General features: G+C 51.1%; 1 protein-coding gene across 1 annotated transcript; it reads left to right on the top strand.

Annotated features, from left to right (window-relative positions):
* The first annotated feature begins 30 nt into the window (after positions 1–30).
* Positions 31–16,430, top strand: ABCC10 (ATP binding cassette subfamily C member 10). Its single transcript, XM_069800463.1, has 21 exons — positions 31–227; positions 1,191–2,559; positions 3,833–4,060; positions 4,271–4,427; positions 5,137–5,276; positions 5,760–5,839; positions 5,988–6,159; positions 7,165–7,263; positions 7,483–7,672; positions 8,058–8,135; positions 8,530–8,721; positions 9,153–9,288; positions 9,689–9,884; positions 10,671–11,014; positions 11,174–11,343; positions 11,652–11,812; positions 12,237–12,490; positions 12,822–12,967; positions 13,449–13,546; positions 13,746–13,858; positions 15,913–16,430. The coding sequence occupies exons 1-21, from the start codon at positions 67–69 to the stop codon at positions 16,046–16,048; spliced, it is 4,620 nt and encodes a 1,539-aa protein (XP_069656564.1). The 5' UTR covers positions 31–66; the 3' UTR covers positions 16,049–16,430.
* Positions 16,431–16,491: the final 61 nt, after the last annotated feature.

The following is a 16,491-nucleotide window of genomic DNA, read 5'->3' as shown; positions in this document are numbered from 1 at the left end:
CCTCATGCTATTTTTTCTTTTCTGCCCTAGGAACTCCTGTATCTCACATTGAATTCCCAACAAAGGATGGAGAACATCCTGGCTGGTTTGTGTGGGACCAGCCCAGAAGATCCACTCCCTGTGTGGGTTCATGGCAGCATTGGCCATTGCTTTAATCAGCTGACATTAAATGTGATTCCTCATGTGATCCTTGCAGTGGTCAGTGCCTGCTTCCTTGGCACTCCAAGGTATGACAACTAACTTGTCTAGCTCTTGATTATTATGCAGGACTGGAAGTGGGGTGGAAAGGCTGGAAATTAGATCTCCCTATAATGTGCTGAATATGTAATTAGAGAAGGACACAATATTATAATGCTGTTATATTTGTCAGCATCTGTCCTAATTCAGAGTATGGTGTACAGCTCTGGTCCCTCCGTTGCAGAAAGAAATCCAGAAAGAATAGAGAAAGTAGTGAGCATAAAATCACAGCAAATAATTCAAAAGAATTTCAGTGAGTGGGGACTGGGGAAACTGGGAGTCTTCTGGGACGTGGCATGGAAGATGGCTATGAGATAATAAGGGGTTCAGAGAAACCAAAAATTGTTTTTCTGTTTGTCCTCTTCTGAAATTCCTAAACATGGCAACATTCACTGATCTTGAAAGGCCACAAACGATAATGAATCAAGTGATACTGAAATATTTTGTTGGGCAATAGATTATGGACTTTACATACGCAGCATCACTGAAACCAACAATGATAAAAATAATGTTTCTAGACAAAGTATCACAAAGACAAGAGAAATTAAGGATCAGAGATGTAACACAGAGAATTCGATCATCCAGAATTTGTGTTAAAGAGGTTAAATATACTTTTTTTTGTTAATCCTCAAGGACTGGAGTCTGATTTGACCACAAAAAATCACAGTTTGCAAACAAATATCTGTACAGAAATGCTGTTCTGTGGTAGCATCTGAATCTCTGATATTGAACAGATACTGGGCTGTATTGATCAGATACTGGGCTATATTGACCTGATGTAGTTTAGCAGTCCCTACAGTCTGAAAAAGTTACAAATCAAGAGAGGTGAATCCTGGAGGTTAAGTAAGAGTGAACGGATAAAAGGGGGAAGAGGAGAGAAAGCAAGGAGAGTACTGACTGAGAGGTGATGGAATTTCAACTGTAAATTTTTTCTCTGCTCTTTCCTCCTCTAGATCTGGCTCCAGGGTGCCTTGGAAGCCAGGCTGGGGGTGCAGAATTGCTGCCTCCTCCGTACTTGCTGGCCTATTCCTTGCTGATACCATCGTAGGCACCGTCTCTCAGCAGGAGCTTGGCCCTGTGTACCTGGAAGTGCTGGCCAATGGCACTGCCACCCTGACATGGCTCACGCATGGCCTCGCTCTTCTCATGCTCTGCAGGTCCATTCACGGCTCTACCAGGGGCCCTGTGGCCCTGGCTCTCCTCACTCTCCTACCCCTACCTTCCTTCATCATCACGCTGGTGTGGTACTACCAAAGCGGGACTGTTTGGTCCCCTCCCCACCCTGCTGCCTCCTCCAGGTTCGCCATTCTCTGTCTGCAGCTGGCCTCTCTGCTTGTGTATGTGATCAGCTACCTCTTTCCCACCGCTGGCAGGCAAGACTTCCTCTCCATCAATCGCTCCTGCCAACAAGACCAGCTCATCTCAGAGCCAGGGATCCCAGTGCCTGATCAGCAGAGAGTAGCAGAAGATGGTGAGAGCTGGCTCTCACGCTTCTTTTATCTTTGGATGAACCCTCTTATGAAATGTGGCTATCAGTGGAAGCTGAACCAGCCACAGGATGTCTATGTGCTTCCTCGCCAGCTCCAGGCTGCCAGGGTGTGTGATCACTTCTACTCTTGCTGGCAGAAGGCAGCAGCTCCGCACCAAGTACAGGAGGAGACAGCGTCTCTTACTAGCCCAATCATTGCTGGAGGCGATGGGAGTAGCGATGCCCTGGACAGCTCTCACCGTGCCCAGGAGGCCGTGCAACTCTTCTCAGTCCTTCATGCGGCCTTTGGGCTTCGTTTCTACTCGCTTGGACTTCTCAAGCTGGCCAGCAATCTGCTGGGTTTCTCGGGTCCTCTCCTTCTGAACCTGCTGGTGAACTTCATGGAGTCACGGCAGGAGCCTCTGAGCCATGGGGTTCTCTATGCCCTTGGGCTCTTTGCTGGCTCCTTCCTGGGTGCACTCTTGCGGAACCAGTTCAGCTACGAGGTAAACAAGGTGACGCTGATGGTGCGGGCTGCCATTGTCTCTGCCATCTACCGCAAGGCTCTGTGTGTTGGCAGCACCAGCCTTACCCGCTTCACTGTGGGGGAAATTGTCAACTTCATGAGCACAGACACCGGTAGGTTGGTCAACTTCTGCCTCAGCTTCCATGAGGTGTGGAGCCTGCCTTTCCAGTTTGCCATTACCCTCTACCTCCTCTACCAGCAAGTGGGGGTAGCTTTTCTGGGAGGCTTGGCTCTGGCACTGCTGCTTGTGCCCATCAACAAGGTCATAGCTAACCGCATCATGATGAACAACAAGGAGATGCTGAAACACAAAGACACACGGGTCAAGGTGAGGGACAGCTGGTGGCTCTCTGAGTTTGTTGATATTTTTTCTTCCCAGTTGTATCTAGAACGTTGGCTTTTTGGCCACTTGTCATGATCCAAAGCAGATTAATTGAATCACAGCTGTTGGGAAAAATGCTAGAGGAGGCGCACACACACACACACACACACACACTTGGTTCAGAAGTGTTTCAGGGTGATGCAGTTTCACCACCCACAAGACAGTGAACCTCTAATGCTTGTCTTGCCCCCTGGGTTAATTCAGGTTCCCTTCCAGATTTCTTTTCTGTGTGTAGTAGTTAAGGTAGGACTCCTGGTTGCTTCCTCTAGAGATGCTTCCGTCCTATTGCTCCAGTAATGCTATTGATGGTGAGGTGGCTTGCAGTCTGGACAAAGGCAATGATCACAGATGTAGTGGTTTTACATAGCTCCAAGCTTGGCACCCTCAGTCATCTTTTCCACTGCTTTTTGCATATTTGCAGTGCCATCTCTATCCTTGACGCATGTCAAACATGTGATTCCCGCCTTTCAGCCTTGTATCTCTAATGTGAGGAGACAGCACTTCACTTTCCATTTCCATTCCATGGAAGCATGAAACATAAGTCAACTCCATGTCAGAACTGTTGGGAGCTTTAAAAATATTTATTTTCCCAACAGAAGGTGCATTTAGTTATATGGGGTATGCTGGACTTTCTCCAATTATTGTAAGACTAGTTTGCTGAGTGAACTCTCTCTTGTTAGTTTTCTTTCATGTTGCGTACAGACACATCTCAGCTTGCTCTGCACATGCTGACCTGAGAACAGGAATGAGAGGACAGCATGCTGCAGGGACAGCTGAGCTGCTGGATGTGAGCCAGTCAGGCTCTGGACACAGACTAGCTGTGTCATGACAACAGTGGGCCTAAGAGTCGGCTGTTACTACCTCAAGGCGCTGTCAGGCCAAAGTAGGTAAATGGCACTGAGGCTGGAGCTAGTAATTCCACACATCCCGTCACCTGTGTTACACATTCTTCAATTGGGAAGTAGTGTAATATTTTGCCTTTTCCTGAGCTGTACACAGCACAGGTGGCTGAGGAAGCTGGTGGAATGAGTGAGAACAAAGTTCCCAGTAGCTGCCACCTGATTTTATGTCTTTGTTAGCAATAAATGGTTCCTGGTCTCTCTAGCCTGGCCCTTAGCAGGAGGCAACTGCAAACCTGGCCACAGCCAAGGTGCCTAGCTGGCATTTGGTGCATTAGGCAGGCACTGGTTGCTCTACGTGCTTTTCCTCTTTCCTGCAGCTTATGACAGAGTTCCTGTGTGGCGTTCGTGTGATCAAGTTTTATGCCTGGGAGAAGCACTTCAGCACTAGAATAAATGCCTGCCGGGCTAAAGAGCTGCAGAAGTTACGAGCCATCAAGTACTTGGATGCTGTGTGCGTATATCTGTGGGCAGCACTGCCTGTTGTTGTCTCCATTGCCATCTTCATCACTTATGTCCTGTTGGGTCACCAGCTCACTGCCACAAAGGTGAGTAGGTAGTAGGGAAAGCTCCAACCTTGTCTCGTGGAGAGGACAGTCTACAGTGGGGCTGCAGTCCTGAGACATCTTCTCTGGGAAATAAACCCAGCCTGTGTCTCCCCACAGCTCTCCAGGCTCTCACTGGTGAAGCTGTTTGGATGATACAGGATGTAAGGGAGGTACTGCCTCCAACTCATGGTTGTTTCCTTACCCATGCAGGTGTTCACAGCACTGGCCCTTGTCGGGATGCTTATTCTCCCTCTCAATAGCTTCCCATGGGTGTTGAATGGGACCTTGGAAGCCAAAGTTTCCCTGGATCGAATCCAGCGTTTCCTTGAACTCGCGGACCAGGACATGGAAGCTTATTATGCCCTAGGTAATAGCGAAGGACACTGCTGGGCTTGGGACTGTGGGCAGGGGGCATTTGGAGCAGAGAGCTGAAGTGTGAGGCCCAGGGGCAGTACTGGAGGGCAGCTGGCTGTCACCCCATGATTCAAGACATTCGGTTGTCAGAGGCAGAATGAAGGCACTCCATTTCTGTGGAAAATGGAAGACAAGGCTAGAACACTCCTCTTTACCAACCCTAGGCCATTGCTTGTCCCTGCAGGGCCCTGCTGTTAGCGTCCCTTTAGAACATGCTGCTCCCTCCTCTGTCCAAAGCTTCTCTGACACTGAAGCCATCAACAGCCTTGGCTTTGCCTGGCAGAAAGGCTTGAATGGATGCCCCTCTCCTGAGCCATCTTAGCTCCCTTTCTCTCCTTCCTTGCTTTTTGCCAGCTCCCTGCCATTCTTTTACCTTCACAATAATAAAACCAGGTTATCCTTAATGTCTCCCTGACAGCCAGCAGGTCACCCTGTGTGTCTGATGGGAGCTGGAGACAGGAGGGTTGGAGGGAGTTGTAAGTTCAAGGACAAGTCAGTGGGCAAGCGTCTCATTCTGTGGTTGGGTCAAGGTCATCATGGCAGTGCCCTGTCCATGGTCTCATGCATTTGGGAACAAAGCTGATAATATTTGTGATGCTGGGTGCCTTTCATTTTCTGGCCTTCTCATAGTAGTGCAATGCTGTGCTGCTTTTCTCTTGCAGATAGCCCTTCAGGTACTGCTACTGCCATGGAGATGCGATGTGCAGCCTTCTCATGGACACCAGTTGAGGAGGAAAGCACCAGGCAGCCCTCTTCCATAGGCACTCTGCAACTGCACATTGAGAACCTGTCAGTGAGAAAGGTGAGCAAGGATGCAGGAGGTAACAGAGAAGAATAGCACTAGAGAAGCCAAATAATGGAGCAGGGGTGGCATGTTTTCATATTTTCCTGGTCTTATGAGCTGTGCATCAAAATCTTCTCTTGGTCAAGAGGCACAGGACACATATCACGTCTCTCAGAGCTGAAGGGTGCTGGAGGAGATCCCAGCATGGCTTACAGACAAGAGATGAACCAGTTCCCTCTGCTTTCTACCACTGCTGCAGGAGAGAACTGGGCAGGGAACACAGCTGAGCTGCAGAATTAACACTCCTTGCAGATTTGTGTCCTGCCATATCAAGAGTCCAGTTTACCCAACAACTATACCTAGCTCTGCTGCTGAACCTGTGAGATAGCCCCAGTTTAAGACAGCAGTCAGCTTTCTTACAGGCTACGTGTGGCTCAAGAAATCTGGACAAGCCACCCTGTATTAGCGCATCAGGTTGCTCCTTTTCATTTCCCTTTGCAGGGGATGCTCCTGGGGGTTGTTGGGAAGGTCGGCTCTGGCAAAAGCTCTCTGCTTGCAGCCATCACTGGAGAGCTCATTAAGTAAGTAGCCTAAAGACTTCTTCCTACCTGGTCCCTCCATGCCACAGCAGGCAGGGACTATCCAGCGCTATCCCTGTTTGTAGGCCATTTTGATCTGCCAACAGCTGTCCTTCGTTGCCCTTTCCACCTACTTCTGTTGTGCTTGCAGACAAGGTGGACAAGTGTATGTTTGTGACCTGGAGCAAGGATTTGGTCTGGCTACACAGGAGCCTTGGATACAGTTTACCACTGTCCGTGAGAACATTCTTTTTGGGCGGGCATATGATGCCAGGCTGTACGAGGAGGTGGTGGAGGCCTGTGCCCTCTCCGAGGACCTGAATGTGAGTGCCTAAACTGTAAACCCACCTGGGCCTTCTTGGCCAGCTTTTGCATCCAGCCTGAGCCCCACTGGGAGCAGTTCTTATTCTTTCAGGCTATAGACTGCTTTTCCAATGTCCCAATCACATAGCGTTACTCTGATTACCGATACCAGACCATACCTTGCCCCACAGTTCTTTAAGGTGTGAAGTCACGCTGGTAGCATTTTGGATGGTTTCTTCCGCTGCTGAGCCAAAAGCTCTTGATCCTGGGGAAAGGAGATGTTCTTGCAGAGCTGATGACTGCTGGGTTTTTCAGGCAGAACCTGTTAGCAGCTGCTGCTTTTTTGGATCAGAAGGAACTTCCGTGGGATCTGGAAGGGCTGAGTCTGTGGTCCTCCTGTGTCAGTAATACACATATTCTAGGTTTGAGGCTTATGGCTGTATTAGCCAGTAAACCTGCCTGTTATATATGGTAGGAAGCTAGCCTTCTCCTCCCGGTTTATAACCTGATTCCTGATTTTCTGAAGTGCCAAGCACTAGGAGCTCCTGTTTGCTTTGGCAGGAGCTATGAATAGTCTGTAAAGGCAAGATATTTATTTGAGAAGTAGTAGACTATGCCTATGCTCCAAATGAAGAGGAAACTGTTTCCAGCTACTGAAACTCTTGTAGTTTTTACTGCTAAACTGTTTGGATGGGCCCTAGCATGATTTTGGTGCAGGCACAGCTCTCTCTGTCCCAGAAAATTCCCAGGCACAATTTCAGAGTTATCTCAGACCAGAAGTTACTCTCAATGGGTAGTTCAGATGTGGCCACACTATTCTGGAGTGTAAGAGAGTTTAGTTGCATAAATCCCAAGCTTGCCAGTTGACTGCAGAACCAGTGTGTTGACTGTTGCATTGTTTAATTTTTTGTAAGGTGTCACCCTAAGGAATTACTGCCAGAGACAGGAGAGGGACCCCAGTGTTCTGGTTTTGAGTTCCCAGTAGTTTCCTGTCCATTCTAAATGGATTTTCTTGAATGTTTCAGATTTTACCAGCAGGTGACCAGACAGAGGTGGGTGAAAATGGTGTGACACTCAGTGGGGGACAGAAGGCTCGAATAGCCCTTGCCAGAGCCATTTACCAGGTAAATAGCAAAGGAGTCATGCTGTGGCAGATTGTGCCCAGTGACAAGTTAGATGTAAAGAAGCTGGAAGCACCCAACTGTACAATGTGCTCTGGCAGCAGGTCTTAAACCCCATTGTGCTGGCAGTGTGCCATACAGAGGTACTTGCACTTTTCTCTACAGCACTGCCTGCTCCAGCAGGGCCAGCAGCTGTATCCTTGTCTTTTGTCTCCCTCTCAGGAGAAAGAGCTTTACCTCCTTGATGATCCCCTGGCTGCTGTTGATGCAGACGTAGCAAACCATCTTATGCAGAAATGCATTCTCGGAGTTCTCAAACACAAGACCAGGATCCTTTGCACCCACAGGACGGAGTTTTTGGAGAAGGCCGATGCCTTGTTGTTGATAGACAATGGCAGAATAGCTAAGACAGGTACACTGCCTGTCTTCTCAGGCATTCATTTGTGCCTGTGTGCTAGCCTCAGAATGGCTTGAGAAAAGACGGACATAAGGGAGTAGGATTAACTAGTGGGGAACCCAATGATAAAGAGTTGGAGGACACTGCATGTGGGCAAGGATGGGGTGGAAGGGAATGTGCAGATGCACAGATAGAACAGGACGGCCCTAGAGGTGGGGAGCTGATAAGGCAGAAGGCCATAGCAGGTTGTATGGAGCAGGGCCTTCAAGGGTGCAGGTGGTGTGAGAGAAGATAGGGAATGTTATGAGAGAACAAAACTGGGCCATTTCATAGCAAGAGGCAGTGAGTAGCTGGCGTCTGTTCCTTGCAGACTCTAAAGAATTTGCATGTCTCTTCGCAGGTACACCAGCTGATATCCTGCCACTCGTGGAAGCCTTCCCCAAGTTCAAGGATATGGACAAGAGGCAGAAGGATAGAGGTCTATACCTGGCGAGCTTAAGGGTGGCTGGGGCAACACAGCTCAGCTGACCACCCAGACAGAACCTGTACCTGATGGCTGCTGACCTTAGAGCAGAGCTCCCACCACCTTGCTCTGCTGTGGCAGTGCTGATCTGTGGGTAGTGTGTGCATAGAGGGAGAGGATGCCCACATATCATTGGGTATTGGTCTGGAGCAGTATTTGAATCTGTTGTTCTACTTAGGGTTCAGTTTTGGATGAAGGTCTGCCAGGATTGGTGCACCTGTCTTGAAAGAGGAGACAGGAGGGAAGAAAAGTCTTCCTCATAGCCTAGACTTGCTCTCTTCACTGCAAGAAGCAGCTGCAGGAGGAACTTACATCACACTAACCTTTGCTTTCGTCTCCATTCCCACAGCCCCTGATGAACAGGTCCAAGAAGAGGCCATAGAGACAGAGGCAGAAGAATCAACCCAAAACTATCACCTCAACCACAAGGAGGAAGAGAAGAAAGAAGGGGCTGTGGCTTTTCAGGTGTACAAGGCATATTGGCTGGCAGTGGGCAGCTGCTTGGCATTATCCATCCTCTTTTCGCTGCTCCTGATGCAAGGTGAGACATTGGCCCAGCAGCACATCTCTCATTAGACATTCCTCTCCTCTCATTCCTGGGCTGTGTGGAGTCCAGGGAAGAAAAGAGGCCAGGGGTTTAATCACTCTCCCTGCAGCAGGAAGACCCCTTTTCTCTTCCCCAAACTAAAGTAGCGTGGCTAGGAGGGGTCATATGTGGGAACAGGATCTTATGTCTCACTGCTGCAGTTGCACGTCTGCTGCTCTAGCAGTGCCCTGTTGCTGCTGCAGCTCAAGGCTGTTCCCTTGCTTCTGCTCTACTACTAACAGTGGAGAATGAAGGCAGGGGAAGACTAGACTGGGCAGTGAGACAATAACAGAAGCTGTCCAGCAGCTTCCCCTCCAGCTTTTCTGCTTCATATTTGCTGTTTCGAAGGTTGAATCCCTCTTTATGCAGTCTGTCTTTCTCTGTAGCATCCAGAAATATCTCAGATTGGTGGCTGTCACACTGGATCTCCAGCATATCCCAGACAGCAAATACCTCTGTGATGGTCTGCTCAGCTTCCCTGCCTTCCCGAAAGCTGCTTCTCTTCTCCATTGTTGGGCTTGTGTAAGTGAATCTGGTCAGGAGACACCAAAGGAAGCTGGAAACACACTCCCATTTTGCCCTTAAGTGCGTTTCCTGTGAAGATGCTTGTTGAGAGCAGGGATAAACTGACCACCCCACTGCAGGGGATCTGTGTGGCTGCTTTGACAAAGAAAGAGAATCAAAATCTCTGACGTGATGAGGTGCTCAAAGGGCTTCTGCCTGGGGCTGATGGAAGACCCTTAGCTGCATAGTAATCAGAGTGTTTGTCCCACCATGCCAAAGGAGTGGTCTCTCACAGGAGTATCAGGTTGAAGTATCCTGGTTTCCCCTCGAGTGTGCTCCTGGGTTCTCATGCCTTGTCTGTGAAATTACTGTCAGGGGACCTTGGCAGATTCATAATCTTTCTCCTTCTGTGTTCCAGCTCCCCCATTCAAGCTCTGGACACCACCCCAGTCCCTTCCAATGGCTCCCTGGATGTGAATTTCTACCTGATAGTTTATGGGAGCATTGCAGGGGCCAACTCCCTCTTCACCATTCTTCGGGCCTTCCTCTTTGCTTATGGCACTATCCATGCTGCCACTGTCATTCACAACCGGCTGCTCCAGAGGGCTCTAAAGGTAATGGTCAGAAAGTCCAAGGCAGGCTGAGGCTCCTGCAAGTCACTCTGCCCTGATGTTCTTCTCATAGTTGGGAGTAAGGGTTTGGGACATGGATTGGGGTTTCTGCTGGTATTAGCTGATGAGCTACCTGTCGGACTATATCCTAAAAGGGCTGCACCACAGCCAGCACAAGGGGCCAGTGAGCTGGGGTTCACAATGTGTCCTGTAAGGCTTGTTCCATTCCATGGAGGGGTGTTTTAAGGCTGCCACCTGCATCTGTTCACTCATTAGACTTATATAGCCAAGATGCGGGCCAGTTGGATCAAAGTAGCTTTTGCAGGATCGTGAGCTCAGGTTCAGATGAGACTGGAAGGAGTCATTAAGCAAGATGTAGGGATGATGCTGGTATCTGCCAGTTAACTTTCTTTAGGATTTGGGCTTCCCTGGATCCTTGGGCTAGAGTTAGAATTAGAGGATTGGAAGATAGGATTAGAGGATTGTCTCACTGGCTACTGGTGGGCCAGTATGGGATGTGAGTGACTGCTATCTTGGTAGCTGTCTGCCATTCACCACAGAAGGGCTCCTTCCTTTTACCATGCGAACAGCATGAGTTGTTTGGCTGCGAGTGGATGCTGGCTTTGGAGTCTGAGATTTCTTCTCCAGCTGAGGAAAGGAAGGGGGCTCCAGTGGCCACCCCTCTGTGGCCTTATCTGCTTCCCTTGGTGCTGCTCTCCTGGGTGCTGTTCTGTGGCTGGATCTCACTGCAGCTGACTGCCTCTTACTTTCTGGTTCCCTTGTTGCCAGGCCACGGTCACCTTCTTTGACACCACACCAACAGGCCGGATCCTGAACCGCTTCTCCTCAGACCTGTACTGCGTGGATGACAGCCTGCCATTTATCCTTAACATCTTCCTGGCCAACATGTATGGGCTCTTGGGCATGCTGGTGATAATCACCTATGGCCTCCCTTGGATTGGTCTGGTCTTACTCCCTCTAGCTGCCCTCTACTTCTCCATCCAGCGCTATTACCGGCGCACATCCCGGGAACTCAAGCGCCTTTACAGTGTCACCCTGTCTCCCATTTACACTCACTTCTCAGAGACCCTCTCGGGCCTGAGCAGCATCAGAGCCATGCGGGCAACACAGAGGTGAGTGGAAAGAAAGGGCGCCCAGAGAACCAGAGCTTTGGCTTTATTCACCAGGTCCTTCCTGATGTGGGGCTGGTTATAGGGTGGCAGGAATGCCTCTAGTCTGGGGCAGCAGGAATGGAGGTTGAGTGGTGCGAACCTCTGTTGTGTGCCTGCCAGGTTTGAGTTGGAGAATCAGATGCATCTGGAGCAGAACCAGCGCTGCCTCTTTGCCAGCAACACAGCGATGCAGTGGCTGGACATCCGCTTGCAGATGATTGGGGTCGCTGTTGTTACCACTATTGCAGGAATTGCCATCATCCAGCACCAGAAGCAACTGGGAAATCCAGGTAGGCTGCCAGGGATTCTTCTATGCCCACTGCTAGGCTGTGGCCCATGGGTTCCTCCTCTCCTAGCCCAGAGCTGCACATCTTCCTACACTAGGGTAAGATCCAGAGCTCCTGCTCCCTGCCCCTCTGCAGGTCACCTACAGTGTACTGCTTCAGCTCCTGTCCCTCCCTCCTCCTGTGTGTCCCCATCCTCGAGTGGGATCCCAGGCTCCAGAATGCTGACTTCTGCCTTGTTTCTTTGTCCTGCCACCAAGATCCCAGCTCCTTCCCCGCCAGTAACATTCTTGCTTATGCTTTTTTCCTCACAGGACTTGTGGGCCTTGCACTCTCATATGCCCTGTCTGTCACAAATCTGCTCTCAGGCCTCATTTCCAGCTTCACTCTGACAGAGACCATGATGGTGAGTGTGGAGCGGACAGAAGAATACACCACAGACATCCCCACAGAGCCCCATGATAAAGTGGTCCAGGTAAAAGCTCAAATATGTTCTCAGTGACTGGCCCATCTTCTGGCTCTGTGCCCTGCACTTGCCTCCTGGGGAAATCACAGAGTTCCAGTGAATGGGTGGAGGGCCCTCACCCACGGAAACTACCTTGATCACTCATCCTTTACCAGTACATCCCCTGGGGGGGAGGGGTGAATCTCTGGCAGAAGTTGGTGAAGGCTGGCATGATGGGAAGGGGTAGGAGACCAGAACGTGTGCTAGATCTCAGCTGTGAGGGAAAAACAAGGCTAGGAAGGGGGCTGGAATTGAAGCTGGGCTGTGCGTTGAGTCTGCTCAGAAGCCAACCTACCATCCAAAGGGATGGATGGGGCTTGGCCTGTGGGGACGTGAGGCTGAAGATGACAGTGGGTCACAGTCATACCCTGTCTCACCTGGGTATCCCTCTTAGGTTGCCGCTGACTGGCCAAGCCAGGGGCTTGTGGAGTTCCAGCAAGTAGTCCTGGCCTACCGAACAGACTTGCCTAATGCACTTGATGGTGTGAGCTTCACCATTTACCCCGGAGAAAAGGTGGGGATTGTGGGTCGCACAGGATCTGGAAAATCCACCCTTTTCTTGGCCCTTTTCCGTATGCTGGAGCTGAAATCAGGCCGGATTCTGCTGGATGGTGTTGACAGCCAGCTGGTGGGCTTGGAAGAGCTGAGGTATGGAAGGCTGAGCAGAGTGGAGGGTACCTGGCGGGGCCTGGAGGCTGAGAGTTGTCAGTGGTTGGATGCCAGATGGAAGAGTGAGGAGCAAAGGACTTACTGTCATGGCACCCTCTTGTCAGATTGTGGCAGCTTCTTATGAGTTGCTCTGTTGTTTCTGAACAGCTGTGCTAAGGAAACAGGCTAAATATGTGACCCATGTCTCTGTGCCTCTAAGATATGCAGCAAGCCAAGACACCCCACCCCAGAAAAAAAAAACCCAAACAAACAGGCCTTTGCTTTTCTGCTGAACCCACCCCATGAGCCCTCAGCTCTCATTTGCTTGCAGATCTAGGCTGGCCATCATCCCCCAAGATCCATTTTTGTTCAGTGGCTCAATCCGAGAGAACCTGGACCCCCAGGGAAAACGGACAGATGCTGAGCTCCACGAGGTGCTAGAGCAGTGCCACCTGTGGGATGCTGTTACTCAGATGGGTGAGTCTGAAACCAGCGAGAAGCAGCTGGTGAGCCCTGGTGCTGGAAGAGGGGAAAAGGCCTCAGCTCAGTTAGGGAGCTGAGGAAAAGCGGCCAGGTGGATGCAGTAGGGAATTGGTTAGGTGAGGGCACACTAGGACCAGGGTGGGAACTGGTCAGTGGGACCTAGTGGTATTCCCTGAGATTTAGTGGCAAGGGACTGGCAGGTGATGGGTTGGGTGGCAGGATCTTGCTGATGAGACCAGGCCCCAGTGGATGTTAGAGCAGAGCCTGGAGGATAAGCTAGCCCCTAGTTCTAGGGGAGTGTGGCATCTCCATGCCGGATCTTATTTGTGTCCAAGTGTAAAGGCTCTGGTTCCCAAGGCCTGGGCCCAACCAGGATTGGGATTTTGAGTGCTACTGGGAAAACCCCAGACTGGGGGAGCCATTTAGGGCCCTGTGCTGAGCCTGGTGGGGTGACTGCTGAGCTTGACCCCTGCAGGTGGATTGGACAGCGAGCTGGGAGAAAGGGGAAAGAGTCTGTCCCTGGGACAGAGGCAGCTGGTGTGTCTGGCAAGAGCCCTCCTGACACAAGCCAAGGTGAGTGCCCTGCCTCCATCGGAGCGAGGGGGAGGGTGAGCTGCTGATGGCTGTATGGGGACAGCAGAGCGGAGCGCTCCAGAGTTGGGGGTGTGACAGGAACAGATGTCCTGTGCTACCTTCTCAGGCTGTCTCTGGGCAGGGATTGGGGTCTCCCCTGTGGCGCATGGGAGCTCCTTTCACTCTCTGTCCCTGGCAGGTGCTGTGCATCGATGAGGCCACAGCCAGTGTGGATCAGAAGACAGACCAGCTGCTGCAGCAGACCATCCGCCAGCGCTTTGCTGACAAAACTGTTTTGACGATTGCTCACAGGTATGGAGGAAGCAGCACTCTGCACCTAAATTAATCCTACCACTCCCAGGGAGTTGTGGCTGCACCTGCCATGCCCGGGCCTTGAGCTGAGCAGGCAGATCTCCATGATGAGGCTTTTCAAGTGCAAAAGGCTGGACCTTGCCTATTCGTCTTTTCTGCTTTATTAGCCCCTGTGTGCTGGGAAAAACTGGATGTGAAAACGTTGTACCCAGAAATTGGGGGACAGCAAAGGCCAAACGCCGCATCATATGGCAGATGGCTTTTCCTGGGCACTGCCTACTGGGACCAGGGGAGTGAATTGGACCTTGTGGTTCTGCCAAATTAGGGCAAGGGGCAATGGTAAGCTATCCTACAGAAACGAGCAGTGTGGAGACCCGGGAGGAGCAAGTGCCTCTGGCTCAGTAGAGGGCACTGCAGGGCAGGCGGCACCAAGGACTTCGGGCAGCTCCTGGCCAGGGGAGGCAGAACGCTGGGTAGTTGTTTCCCAAAACCCTGTGTTCTGGTCCCAGCCTGCACCCGGTGCAGGCAAGGTAGACACTGCCCGCGTAGGACAGGGCAACAGTGCTTGCCCCACAGCTGAGAGATTTAGTGTAAGAGTAGGGGCAGTAGATGGTTGCAGACAGAGGGAGGAGGGCAAAACATGAATACCGTGGATACTGAGAAGGGATGGGTCCGCATTAGGCGGTGCTCTTACTCTTGCCAAGTAGAGGAGAATTTGGAGGAGGGTTATGCAGTTGTATGGAGGGCGTTTTCAAAGCACAAAGGTTACCACAAAAATAAAAATCAAATGAGCAGGTAGCAGGGGCTGATGTCCTGCTGCACAGAAGTAGGAGTGATAGATGACAGGCAGGGTGGGCTGGGCCTGGCAAGTGAATCGAGTGGATCTTGTTAAATACATCAGATAGGAGGAAGGCAGGAGGTGTGTGAAGGGAACATGGTTCCTACACTAGGGATATTATACATAAATAGAGTAGAAAGGTAAGGGCACCGTGGGCTGAGGTGTATGTTTGGGTTGGGTGGGGAGAGGCCACCTCTGATGGAAGAGTATTTGGAGAGGAGAACCCACAGAGGAAGGAGTGGCAGAAGGCTAGGCAGCAAGACTGGGTTGAAGATGGCCCCAGCCCCAATTCCACTGGGATGAAGGGAGGTGGGGGAGAGCAGTAAGGAGGGAGAGGTGGTGATGGGCTTGTTTTGTACCCATGGTTCTCCCATGCCATTCAGCTGCAGGTGAACCGTTGATTGGATGGGTGAAATCTAGGATGGGAAGTGACTCAATACTTGTCCCTTGCCCCTCCAGGTCACTTCCAGTGCTGCAGCCTGGCACTCTTTGGGGGATGAATGTGTAACCAGAGTCCTGAACTCCATAATGCTTTTTACCTGCTCAAATTCTGTGCAGCATCTTCCTTGTGACTTGCAGCTTTGTCAGGCTGTAGTTTTGCACTGAACAGTGCACAACTGTACAAAGGCATTCCTGCTGCCCTGTCTTCCCTTCCCAGGGCCAGAGGTTGCTGCCCTGCTAGCAGTCTGGGCAGAACTGGGTGCATACGTGTGCTGCCCATGCTGTGGTTGGCAGTCTGGCAACTACAAATCCACTGGTGGTGGCAGCATAAGCAAAGGTGCCAGACTGCTGGGGAATGGCAGCTGATGCACAAGCCCATTTCTGCTGCTCTTAGGAGGTGGTAGGTGAGGAAATGTAGGGGCAAACAGAAGCAACTCAATAACTCCTCTGTAGGAATGGATACATCTTGTGCAACCCTAGAATCAGGCATGCCCTGAGCTCTCCCTCCACAGAGCTTCCCTCTGCGCTCCTGGTGCCCTGCCATGCCCAGCAACTGAGAGGCATCACTGTGCTCTCTTAAGAGGTGGTGCATTTCAGCAGTCTGCAGAGGCTCTCTGGAGAGCTGGACTGCAGTGTGTCCCTGCATGCACAGGGAGATTCTCCACAGATCGTGATGTTGGGCGTGTCTTGGGCCACCCCTTGACAGCAGGGGAAGCAGTATCCAGGGTTTCTCCTCAGATCCACCAACATGTGTCCTGGTGTTTGCTGTCCACAGACTGAACACCATCTTGGACTCAGATCGCGTGCTGGTGATGCAAGCTGGGAGAGTGGCAGAGCTGGATTCACCCACCCACCTAAGTCAGAAAGATGGCTCCTTGTTCCAGCGACTCCTGCACAGCAGGCAGCAGTGACCTTCCTCCTGGTCTGAGCCCAGGCAGCCCTCCTGGCTCTGTGCCTGGCTTTCCTCTCGCCTCAGCCACCAGCCCTGTCCCTGCAGGGCCAGGAGCTGCTGAGGTGAGGGAAGGGGTTATTCCTGCCTGCAGACAGCGATTGTGTGTCCTCAAGGATGGGAGGGCGCATGGCACTGTGGCCTTTCCTTTAGGAGGGAAGATGGGACCTGGTGATTAGGGCCATGCAAGCCTGGCTGGTGGGATACTGCTCCACTCCAAGGCTCCCCTTTGAGATTACAGAGGGATTTTCTGCTCACTGAAGAATCAGCGACTCCTAGTCTGAAACTTAGTCTCACATGAGCAATTTAAAATAAAGTGGAAACAACCTTGTGAAGCTCCATTATTTAGGTCCCTGTGTCCTTTTCACCCCAGACACAGACTTCCTTGTGAGATACAGGAGTGGT

This window comes from Haliaeetus albicilla, chromosome 13, assembly GCF_947461875.1.
Source record: "Haliaeetus albicilla chromosome 13, bHalAlb1.1, whole genome shotgun sequence".
Classification (NCBI taxonomy): domain Eukaryota; kingdom Metazoa; phylum Chordata; class Aves; order Accipitriformes; family Accipitridae; genus Haliaeetus; species Haliaeetus albicilla.
This window is presented reverse-complemented; position numbering and strand designations above follow the sequence as displayed.